This window comes from Aquarana catesbeiana, linkage group LG08 (assembly GCF_042186555.1).
Source record: "Aquarana catesbeiana isolate 2022-GZ linkage group LG08, ASM4218655v1, whole genome shotgun sequence".
In the NCBI taxonomy this organism is placed as follows: Eukaryota; Metazoa; Chordata; class Amphibia; order Anura; family Ranidae; genus Aquarana; species Aquarana catesbeiana.
Genome location: NC_133331.1, coordinates 6,674,260 through 6,687,287, shown reverse-complemented (window position 1 = coordinate 6,687,287; position 13,028 = coordinate 6,674,260). Strand labels below are relative to the sequence as shown.

The following is a 13,028-nucleotide window of genomic DNA, read 5'->3' as shown; positions in this document are numbered from 1 at the left end:
GAACATTCTTCTCACTGATCACCAATGTAAGGAACATTCTTCTCACTGATCACCAATGTAAGGAACATTCTTCTCACTGACCACCAATGTAAGGAACATTCTTCTCACTGACCACCAATGTAAGGAACATTCTTCTCACTGATCACCAATGTAAGGAACATTCTTCTCACTGACCACCAATGTAAGGAACATTCTTCTCACTGATCGTCACTGTAATGGATCTCACAGATCACCCATGTAAGGGGTATATTGTAAGTTACAGGTAGTAAGTATTAGCAGAGGTTCCCTGAGACCTCAAAGTTATTTTGCAGGTCTCTCTGTGTGAAAACGAGAGATACTGGTATGAGGGATTCAAGGAACTCAGATAGCTTTGAATTAAAGACCACACGTTGCAGAGGTGCCTCATCAGTGCAGTGTGGCTGCACATTTATTTGCAAACGTTTGCAACAAAACCTCTGACCTGAGATACAGATACAGTTTACTTTGGTTTATTTGTGCAAAGTCACTATCTGAGTAATAGAAAGAAAGGAAAGATGATTCGTTGTGAGAACACCACCATATGGTGTCATGTACAGGAAAAGAGCAGCTGATGTACATAGACACGTTCCCACAGGAGAACAATTCTTTCACCAGAGTGATGACTGTTTTCAAGTTCAAAATTGGGGAAAAGTAGAAACTAATAACTTCCGAGTAAGTGTCCCAAAGTCAAAACTTCCAAGTCAATTCACCAAAGTACAAACTTCCAAGTCAACTCCCCAAAGTCCAAACTTCCAAGTCAACTCCCCAAAGACCAAACTTCCAAGTCAACTCCCCAAAGACCAAACTTCCAAGTCAACTTCCCAAAGTCAAAACTTCCAAGTCAGCTTCCCAAAGTCAAAACTTTCAAGTGAGCTTCCTAAAGTCCAAATTTCCAAGCCAGCTTCCCGAAATCCAAATTTCCAAGTCAACTTCCCAAAGTACAAAATTCCAAGTCAGCTTCCCGAAGTCCAAACATCAAAGTCAGCTTCCCGAAGTCCAAACATCAAAGTCAGCTTCCCGAAGGCCAAACATTAGTCAGCTACCTGAAGTCCAAACTTCCAAGTCAACTCCCCAAAATGTAAACTTCCTAAAGCCCAAATTTCCAAGTCAGCTTCTCGAAGTCCGAACTTCCAAGTCAGCTTCCCAAAGTCTAAACACTCATTTTAGCGCAGGGGCCTATCTACCCTTCTATGGGAAGTCTATTGCTACACTAGTCTTTGGGATTAGTCTGCAGTTGTAAACATAAAAATGGCTCATCAAGAGCAATCAGCTCCTCGCTCTGACTTTAACCTCTTGTCTACCTTGGCATGCTTATAAATGGCCGGGTATACAAGAGGTTGATTCAAGATCACAGCTGCAGTGTCGGTTTTTGGACCTGACAAGGGCTTTCAGATAAAAGTGATCTAGAGCAACCTGATCACTTCTATAGGGCTCTGAATGTGCACTCCAAACACCCCTCCCCCATCAGCAGTGCCCGTGGTGGTGGTGGTTTCAGGGCTCTCCCATTCTTCTGGGGAGCCCACAACCAAGGTAAATGGCTTCTACAGTGAGAGCAGGAGGTGTGCCCCACCTCCCAATCCCTCCTGCAACTAATGAACCTGGAGACAACATGCATTACATCACCTCCAGGTTCATAACGCTCATTGCTCAGCTACAGCAGTTAAGGATGCAGCTAATCAAGCTCAATCTGTGCTTGTTTAGCTGCAGTGGAGGGCAGGGGAGACATTAGGGTTCTAATAGACAACTGAGGTCTCCATTAAGAAAACCTGTCATCGACCCAATGCTATCACATATGGGGGCTTGTTAGACCACCTTGTGATAGCAATACATTTAAAGAAAGAAAGAAAAAAAAATATTACATAAAATAAATAAAAATAATATAATTTTTTTTCTTTTTTAAAGCACTCCCATACACGCCTCCTATAAAAAAGCACAGCACAGACCAAACTTGTTTAAAGAGATCCCTGTCGCCCAATACACTTTCTTCTTGTACACGCAGATGTGTCACCATTGGACCCTGCTAGGGTAAGGTAATACATACCTCCCAACTTTCTGAGATGGGAATAGGCATAGGGCATAGGCATAGGAATAGGCATAGGACACACACCCTGCCACGCCCCCCTTAAAGGAGAATTATATAAAAAATTATTGGTTAAACCCACAAGTGTTTTTTTTTTTTTTTTCTTTTTACCACCACTATTCCTTTATATTGGCTTTTGGAATTTACAGATGCAGAAATTCAGAAGTTGAATGAAAGGTTTAGCGCTGTAAAACAATTTTGGATAGATAAATAGTGCATTTTATATACAACTATAAAGATGAGACCAAAAATGAGGGACAAATGAGGAGGAAAGAGGGACATTGTTCAAGATGAGGGACAGTCCCTCGAAATCAGGGACAGTTGGGAGCTATGGTAACACCCGACAACAGAAAAAAGAGAGGGCAGCGAAAATAGAAGGAAGGCAAAGAAAGAAAAGAAAGATACGTCAGCGGATAATTTAGGTCTGGATTTCTACTGCAGGAAAATGAAATAAAAACAAAAAATAAGTTTTAATATGACTTTAATTTACTCACCTACTGAGTACCCAGCCAACAGAAAGCCTGCAGATCCGGACAGCACCTGGAAGCCAAGGTGACGGGTTTTGTGGATTATAAGGCCCATACGTGTGACCTACAATAAAAAAAATAAAAAAAAATAAAAAAAAAATATTCAAAGTAACCTGCAAATTCTTTAATAAAAAATTATTTGAGAAAAAACAAAACAAAAAAAAAAAACTCCATTTTGTTGAGAAAAACCCAATCCCTTCAGAGGAGCTTATAGAATGCAAAGATTTTCATTGCACTCAAAATTCGTTGAAATTTGGACGCCATAAATATCATATAATAATACCCTTAACCTTGATTACTTTCTATTTAACACATTCTGTAATCATAAGATTATGATACCTTTCTCCTTTTCCTTTTATAAATTCATTTTATATATTTTTTTTCTTCTTTTTCTCTTTTTCTTTCCTCTTGTTTGGTTCATTTTTAACTATAAATATTTGCAAATAAACTTGCGTACCATCATATTATATACTTTTGCTCAATATATAAACTTTATTATATTAAAAACATCCTCATTGCACGACTACTAAATTATATCCATATGACATCAATCTATTTAAAACATTTAAAAACATTTTCCCTGGTCTTTGTTATTATATATTTGCTCTTAAATAATATATAATGTACCGTATATGTATTAGCATTATATAGGTACAGTTGTTCTCATAAGTTTACATACCCTGGCAGAATTTATGATTTCTTGGCCATTTTTCAGAGAATATGAATGATAACACATAAACTTTTCTCTCACTCATGGTTAGTGTTTGGCTGAAGCCATTTATTATCAATCAACTGTGTTTACTCTTTTTATATCATAATCACAACAGAAACTACCCGAATGACCCTGATCAAAAGTTTACATACCCCAGTTCTTAATACCGTGTATTGCCTTCTTTAACATCAATGACAGCTTGAAGTCTTTGGTGGTATTTGTGGATGAGTCTCTTTATCTTCTCAGATGGTAAAGCTGCCCATTCCTCTTGGCACAAAGTCCTCCAGTTCCTGTAAATTCTTGGGCTGTCTTACATGAACTGGACATTTGAGATCTCCTCAGAGGGGCTCAATGATATTGAGGTCAGGAGACTGAGATGGCCACTCCAGAACCTTCACTTTATTCTGCTGTAGCCCACCACTATGATGGGTGGCTTTAGTGACCAATATGGAGGAATGGAAAGCAGGCCATAGCGCTGCCTTTCTAGATAGAAAGAGAGAACCCTCTTCACAAATGGCAGTCTTTATGAAATATTCTCTTGGTCTATATCAGAGGTCTCCAAACCTTTCTAAACAGGGGGCCAGTTTACTGTTCTTTAGGCTTTAGGGGGGCTGGACTGTGGCCATTGGGAGTAAAAAACGCCCCATCTTTGGTGTCAGTGGGAGGAATTGTGTCCAATTGTTGGTGTAGTTGGGAGGATTCATGCCCCATCACTGGTGCCATTGGGAGGAATTGTGTCCCATCCTTGGTGTCATTGGGCCCAATTGTTGGTGTCAGTGGGAGGAATTGTGTCCCATTGTTGGTGTCAGTGGGAGGAATTGTACCCCATCATTGGTTTAGTTGGGGGGATTCATGCCCCATCATTGGTTTAGTTGGGGGGATTCATGCCCCATCACTGGTGTCAGTGGGAGGAATTGTGTCCCATCCTTGGTGTCATTGGGCCCAATTGTTGGTGTCAGTGGGAGGAATTGTACCCCATCATTGGTTTAGTTGGGGGGATTCATGCCCAATCACTGGTGTCATTGGAAGGAGTGGTGTCCCATCCTTGGTGTCAGTGGGAGGAATTGTGTCCCATCCTTGGTGTCATTGGGCCCAATTGTTGGTGTCATTGGGAGGAATTGTGCCCCATCATTGGTGTCAGTGAGAGGAATTGTACCCCACCGTCAATGACAGTGGGAGGAATTGGGCCCCATAATTGGTGTTATTGGGCCCCATCGTTGGTGTCATTGGGAGGAATGGTGTCCCACCATTGGTGTCATTAGGAAGAATTGTGTCTCTTCACTGTGTTTTTAGAGGAGGGGAAAATGCTGCCCCGTTGTTGGTATCAGTGGATGCAACAGTGCCCCAAGGGCCAGATAAAAGCAAGCAAAGGGCAGTAGTTTGGTACATTGGTACAGTACATTTATAATGCACACCAGCCTACATTTGTAGGTGACTTTACCAAGCTCGGGGCAGTAGTGATGGTATCAACAATGACCATCTACAACAGGGGGAGGCAACCTGGGGCCCTCCAGCTGTTGTGGAACTACATTTCCCATGAGGCACTGAAAGGCTGGCAGTTATAATGACTCGAAGAGGCATGATGGGACTTGTAGTTCTGCAACAGCTGGAGAGCCCTGGGTTGCCTACCCCTGTCGTAGATGGTCATTGGCGATACCATCACTACTGCCCTGAGCTTGGTAAAGTCACCTACAAATGTATGCTGCTGTGCATTATAAATGTAATAGTCTGAATGATAGGACCAGTGTTGTGTATTATTGCCCTTCGTCCCTCTAATGAGCCGAGGCTTGGAGCCGTCTGGGTGCAGTGGAGTGTGCTTTGGATCCATGCCATGGCTGAAAATGTCAAGTTGCTGACTCTCTGCCTGGAACAAATTCTAGGGTGTTCAGAAAGCGAACATCAGAATTATGTGAGCCAATATGTACAGACAGGCTGTGAGATAATTATTATATCCACATCACATTGTTACTCATTTAAGACTTCCAAAAGAGATCATACTTTATTAAAGGAGCAAGTTTCCAATATCTATGGCTGGCCATATAGGTCTCAAAAATGGCTCCAGATCTTACGAATGTTCCAGTCTTTCTCCCCAGCTGTCCTGTGCATGCTTCAACGTCTGCTATGGAAATTAATGGCACATTGCCCATTGTACTCCTAGGAAGACATCAGTGAACGTGTAGGACACCTGATGAGAGCAGCATGTTGGGTAGGTGCAGTTTGGTGTGGTAGGCAGTTCCGATTTGCAAAGAATGATGTATGATGTATTGAAACAGCAGGTTTACCGCACAAATAGGCCCGGCAGGGAGGTTCACCAGTCTGTTGCCACTTACAGCTGTGCAGAGAATTGACAGCTGTCAGAAGACTCGAGGATGCCAATAGCGTCTGCCACAAGGAGTGGAGTGTGGCCCGGCCAGTCTGACCAAATGGGGAGCGTCCTGAAATAGTAGACGTGGTCTCTGCTCTCTCCCTACTCCACCAGAGCACTGGCACTGTCCCTGACAGAGAGGGTACACCTGTGCCTAACCTGTCCATTTGCATAAAGTGCACCAAACCAAAAATAGACTCTGCTTGACCTAAGATGGCTGCCAGGGTCACATGGAGCATGTGCAGCCAATCAGATCACTGCCTGGGTGACTGAGGAAATCATAGAGAAACACAGCTTCTCTTACTTGCCTCTCCCATCTGCATTGCCACTGTGGTTGAGCGCCACCTGCAGTGGAGAATATAGAATGCAGCAGCCTACAAGCAGAACAGAAGACTTGCAATAACAATTAAATGGATTAAAACCACCCAGGTGACAGCTCCTCCCAACACTTTAGACCATTTTGACCAGTTGGGAGTAGGCTGAATTCACCCTTTTGGTCAATGTTGCAATCATAGGCTGCTTGGAAGTGGTTGAAATTTAGCTGATAGTTGCCACTGGATCTGGGCTGGGTAAGATAGAATATTTACAAAAATGTGAGGGGTGTACTCACTTTTGTGGGATACTGTGTATATATATACACATATACACACATACATACATATATACACACACACACATACTGTATATATATATATATATATATATATATATATATATATATATATATATATATATATATATATATGTAGGAAGGCCAGTATGGTGGCCTGAATTTATGGGAGGAGCCCGGTGGGTATTTAAGCAGCCCGCTCACCTGTGGTGCTTGTCGGTTTCCTGTGCGCGATACGTTACGTCACTAGGCCGACTATCCGAATACCAAACGTCCGTAAATCGTTGTCTCGCGAAGTTCCCGCATTTGCTATTTCGTGCTCGAGAGTGTCAGTGTTTACCGATCCGTATCGTTCGTACCACGCGTCTGGCTTGGCTGTCGCAGGTAGGGTCCCGTCGGACTTTTCGTTTTTCATATCATGTCACTAAACCGTGAGTTCAAATTTCGTTTCACCCGCATTTCACAAACTGCAATGTATATCGCTCGTACTTTCGATATGTTACAAATTCGATAGCACAGCGACGCTGACGTCGCTTCATTTCTAGCATGTCGGTATCAGTAGACAGCCATAGCCAGTCGCAATTTTGTAAAAGATCAAATCAAGTTAGTTCGATACCAATCATTTCTCATTTTCTGAGACATTTCTAAACTCATTTCGGACATTTCAAATCATTTCTCATTTCTGAAAACATTTCTGAACTCATTTCTGACATTTTCAAATCATTTCTCATTTCAGTCACCTACCGCGCTCCGATTCGAATCCAGTCGCACCAAAGATGCGCCGATTCGTTCCGGTGTGCCCCAGTTATTACGGCCTCATTTCTATACATGCTCCAGAGTTACGTTATTGTCAGTCAATTGTACCTCTGTCATGGTTATCATTTCATTTCCATGTATCACGTCCCGACATGAATTCAGTCGCATGAAAAATGCACCGATTCGTCTCGGCGTGCCCCAGGATTGGCCTCATTTCTATACATGCTCCAGAGTTACGTTTTATCAGTCATTCGTACCTCTGTCATGGTTATCATTTCATTTCCATGTATCACGTTCCGACATGAATTCAGTCGCATGAAATGCACCGATTCATCTCGGCGTGCCCCAGGATTGGCCTCATTTCTATACATGCTCCAGAGTTACGTTTTATCAGTCATTCGTACCTCTGTCATGGTTATCATTTCATTTCCATGTATCACGTCCCGACATGAATTCAGTCGCATGAAAAATGCACCGATTCGTCTCGGCGTGCCCCAGGATTGGCCTCATTTCTATACATGCTCCAGAGTTACGTTTTATCAGTCATTCGTACCTCTGTCATGGTTATCATTTCATTTCCACGTATCACGTTCCGACATGAATTCAGTCGCATGAAATGCACCGATTCGTCTCGGCGTGCCCCAGGATTGGCCTCATTTCTATACATGCTCCAGAGTTACGTTTTATCAGTCATTCGTACCTCTGTCATGGTTATCATTTCATTTCCATGTATCACGTTCCGACATGAATTCAGTCGCATGAAATGCACCGATTCGTCTCGGCGTGCCCCAGGACTGGCCTCATTTCTATACATGCTCCAGAGTTACGTTTTATCAGTCATTCGTACCTCTGTCATGGTTATCATTTCATTTCCACGTATCACGTTCCGACATGAATTCAGTCGCATGAAATGCACCGATTCGTCTCGGCGTGCCCCAGGACTGGCCTCATTTCTATACATGCTCCAGAGTTACGTTTTATCAGTCATTCGTACCTCTGTCATGGTTATCATTTCATTTCCACGTATCACGTTCCGACATGAATTCAGTCGCATGAAATGCACCGATTCGTCTCGGCGTGCCCCAGGACTGGCCTCATTTCTATACATGCTCCAGAGTTACGTTATCAGTCATTTGTACCTCTGTCATGGTTATCATTTCATTTCCACGTGTCACATTCCGACATGAAATCAGTCGCATGAAAATGCACCGATTCGTCTCGGCGTGCCCCAGGACTGGCCTCATTTCTATACATGCTCCAGAGTTACGTTATCAGTCATTTGTACCTCTGTCATGGTTATCATTTCATTTCCACGTGTCACATTCCGACATGAAATCAGTCGCATGAAAATGCACCGATTCGTCTCGGCGTGCCCAGGATTGGCCACATTTCTGACACATGCTCCAGAGTCCAGATCATAGCTAATCGCAGACATCGGGGGATTGACCCATATCTCTGTCATGCAATTTCTACCATTTCACTCCCACAACGCATCACCGTTTCGAAACCAGTCGCATCTGAGGTGCACCGATTCGTCACGGCATGCATCACTGGTTCCGATCGCATTTCATACCTATACCAGAGCTCGGTTAGTTGCCAGTCGCTAACACGGCACAACCAATTCGAGCCGCGGTCAAAACAATAATTTCTCTCATGTCATTTAATACTGCACTCCTATTCGAATCCAGATGCATCAAACAAGCACCGATTCGTCCCAGGAGCACCAATATTTTCAGTTGCCCCATTTCAATACATGCTCCAGAGCCCGGTTCACGGTCGAACAAATCGTGACACGTCCAGGCCGCACCTCTGTCATGCAGTTCATTCATTTCACAATCAAAGCAAACATTTCGAATCATTTCATTGTCACAAGATTGCAAGCATCATACAAATCATTGCTTCAAGTTACTTAGCAATCCCTTCACGAATTGTCACCTTTTCATTTTCCTCAAAAAAAAAAAAAAAAAAAAAATCCATACCTATACCAGAGCTCGGTCGGTTGCCAGTCGCAAAACACGGCACAACCAATTCAAGCCTCGGTCAAGGTAAACATTTCTCTCATTTCATTTCATGCTGCGCTCCGATTCGAATCCAGATGCATCAAACAAGCACCGATCCGTCCCGGTGTGCACCAATGTTTCTTCTGTTGCCTCGTTTCAGTGCATGCTCCAGGGCCCGGTTCACGGTCGCATCAGTCACGACACGGCCAGGCCGGACCTTTGTCATGCAGTTCAGTCATTTCAAACATCAAGGCAAACATTTCGAATCATTTCGTTCTCACAAAAAAAAAAAAAAAAAAAAAATATACGAGCTCAAAAACAGGATATTCTCATCAGATCAAATCATGTCACAGGCCGGCAGCGAAGACTTCACGGCCCCTCTGTCGGCTTTCACACAGGCCTCATTTCACTACCTCACAGTACGTACGAATGTGGGAATATTCGTTCAGCAGCCATCGACGAACAAACCATAGATCGGCTCTTACAAACAGAACTAGACCGAGAGTACGTTATAGGCCTTTCACTCAGCCCCCTTTCAGCACTTGGAGAGTCAGCCCTATTTGGGGCTCGTCAAGGGCAAATTCACAAATAAATTACGTTTGGGGTACCGCCTGTCTGCGCCTCATTCTTCCCACATCCCCAGTCTCAATTCCCTGATTCTCTCCGAAGAATTCTCCCTAAAATATTCCTCCATAGACATGCCGATACAAGCAGTCATCAAAGCAGGTACAGGTGCCTGGCTTTCCAAAACCGACATCTTGGATGCCTTTAAGCTCCTGCCTATCCATCCATCCCTTTGGTGCTGGCATGGCATCAAGTGGAAGGAGGCATATTATTTGGCCACAAAACTGACGTTCGGTTCGAAGAGCAGCCCTTGGCTCTTCGACACATTCGCTCAGTCTCTTGCTTGGATACTGTTACACAAGGCTCAGTGACAAAAGTCATCCATTACCTGGACGACTTCCTACTAATGGAACCTCCCAGCAAGCCCCCAGGAGACCTCGACAAACTCAGAGCGATATTCGGAAAACCCAATCTTCCCATCACCAAGCACAAAGTAGAAGGCCAGCACATAACATCACCTTTCTCGGGGGCCAACTTAGACACCTGCGCTATGCAAGCCAGTCTCCCCCTCGACAAACTAACCCGCATTAAGGCGGTCCTTCACAAATTCACCCACACCAAGGGGTGTACCAAGAAGCAGTTGCAATCTCTCCTGGCAATGCTGAATTTCGCCATACGAATTATTCCACAAGGCCGCACCTTCGTGTCACGCCTGCTGAGATTCCTGCCAGAAACACAAGACCCCGGTCAGATCTTAAATCTAGACTCCGCAGCAATAGCGGACCTATCTATGTGGGACGAATTCCGTCCTCCCGGAATGGCATATCCCTAATTATACCCATGGTTTCAGCCCTGTCACCCCAGGTGGTGACAGACGCTGCAGCCACCACAGGTTTCGCTGCAATTTTTGGCCATCATTGGTTTTCAGGACCCTGGCCTCAACAGATACTGTTGATACCCGGCTTATTCAAAACATCTTCCCTCCTCGAACTCTACCCCATGGTGGCAGCTGCACAACTCTGGGGTCACCATTGGACAGGGCAAACCGTAATCTTCACCACCGACAATCAGGCCACGGCAGACATCAACAAAGGCAGGTCCAATTCCCCAGCAGTCATGTCCTTCCTGCGCAGATTGGTACAACTGTTCTTACAGCATCAGTTTAACATACACTGTGCATTTATTCCAGGCAGACACAATTAGCTGCTGACGCACTGTCACGTTCTAACTACACCTCCTTTCCAAACAGGTTCCCGGAGCCGATCCAGTGTCGGCCCCTATCCCTGCCTGGTCACAACTGACCCTGGACTAGTTTAACATTTACAAGGAGCAACGCAGCTCATCAATCACTCACTCTCTCATAACACACTCAAAGCCTACCAGACAGCTTGAAAGGCGTTCAATAAATTTCTCACATCCTGCCGTAAAGGACCAATAGATGTCAAACAGGTATTGGCCTGCATTTCATACTGCCACACTCAGCTGACCTTATCTTACAATACCATTCGGCTATACCTAGCCGGCATACAACATTTCGTGACCCTGGAAGACCCCACAAAATCTTCACTGTTCTCATCACACGCTATACGAGCCATCCTAAGGGGCATCCAGAAACAACAACCAGTGATTAGTACTAAGCGCTTACCCATTACGGGGCCCATCTTCAGGGATATGTCGACTATTCTGGCTACTTCGCCATTCGGTCTCCTGCCCAGCACGGTCCTACAAGCAGCCATATAGTTGGCTTACTACGGGTTCACCTATAACCACCCCACAGACCAAGTATTACGCAGACGGCACTTGCTTCGCCACCAAGACCATTTCATCCTTCACCTCGAGGTTTCTTAAACCCAGGAAACAGGCTCTGGAGTGGACATTTCACCTCTACAGAACCAATAACAGCTGGTGTCCAGTCACCGTACTTAACCGTCTCCTCTCACTCCTGCCTGAACAATCGGACACCAGTCCTCTTCTACCATTCCCAGTTAAACCCTTAAACGCATGTCACTTTGTAAAACACATAAGGATACTTCTCCGCAATCTTCACCTTAAACCCAGTCAGTACTCCGGACACTCCTTCCGCATCGGAGCAGCCTCCGCAGCAACCCGCCAGGGGGTTCCAGACCACATCATCAATAGACTAGGCAGATGGAAATCAGCCTGCGTCGCCCGGTATATACCCAATCCTCAAGTGGAGATGGCACAGGCATTCTCCAAATTGGCTCAATGAATACCTGAAAACCAATTATATATTATATCCCTACCTGAATGTTTTTGCCCCCTTATTTTGGCATACCGGCCATTAGACCAAGGCACACTTTCAGGTCCATTTCATATGGTAAGTCCACACTTCCAGGTCTATTTCCGATGGTAAGTCTTATCTTTATTATTAAGTGTTATCTATGTCCATATCGGACATAGGGCTCCGACCATAAGTAGGAAGGCCAGTATGGTGGCCTGAATTTATGGGAGGAGCCCGGTGGGTATTTAAGCAGCCCGCTCACCTGTGGTGCTTGTCGGTTTCCTGTGCGCGATACCCACCCTCCCATCCCCATTTCAAGGCATTCATTTCATTTCATTCATTTCATCTCATTTCTCTCTACAGAATAATCATTTCTTAAAACCAGGGTATGCCCCCTTATTTTGGCATACCGGCCATTAGACCAAGGCACACTTTCAGGTCCATTTCATATGGTAAGTCCACACTTCCAGGTCTATTTCCGATGGTAAGTCTTATCTTTATTATTAAGTGTTATCTATGTCCATATCGGACATAGGGCTCCGACCATAAATATATATATATATATATTATTTTTTTTAGCAGAGACACTAGAGAATAAAATGGTGGTTTTTGCAATTTTTTTTTTATCTCACACGGTATTTGAGCAGCAGTTTTTCAAACACAATTTTCTTGGGATACACTTTAATGAATTTTAATGCAAACAAACACAATATATAACCCAATATTTGGTAAGATATAAAAGATGATGTTACACCAAGTAAATACCGTATTTATCGGCGTATAACACGCGCCGGTGTATAACACGCACCCCAAGTTTAGGAGGGAATTTTAAGGAAAAAAACAACTCCACCTGTAGTGTTGTCCCTGATTGCAGCCTTGTCCCCCCATTGCAGCCTTGTTAGTGTCCATCTGTAGTCTTGTACCCAATTGCAGCCTTGTCAGTGTCCCTCTGTAGCCTGTGTCGTTTGCATCTTTGAAAATGGCGCCTCCGTTCTTGGCCGCTTTCGGCCATTCTCGGCGGCTCTCGGCCATTCTCGGCAGCTCTCGGACACACTCGGCTTTCGGCGGCTCCCGCGGGACTGCAAGAGGCGCCGAGAATGGCCGAAAGCAGCTGAGAACGGCGGCGCCATTTTCAAAGCCGCCGAGAAAAGCCA

The 13,028-nt window shown here is 44.4% G+C and overlaps 1 protein-coding gene across 1 annotated transcript in view; it reads right to left on the bottom strand.

The window, feature by feature from the left end:
- The window catches only part of HOGA1 (4-hydroxy-2-oxoglutarate aldolase 1), a gene marked incomplete at its 5' end in the record, with an annotated part of 68,808 nt that overhangs the window by 37,025 nt on the left and 18,755 nt on the right, over positions 1 to 13,028 (bottom strand). The window contains 1 exon segment of the mRNA XM_073595098.1: positions 2,593 to 2,689. Within this exon segment, the coding sequence (XP_073451199.1) occupies positions 2,593 to 2,689 (97 nt within the window).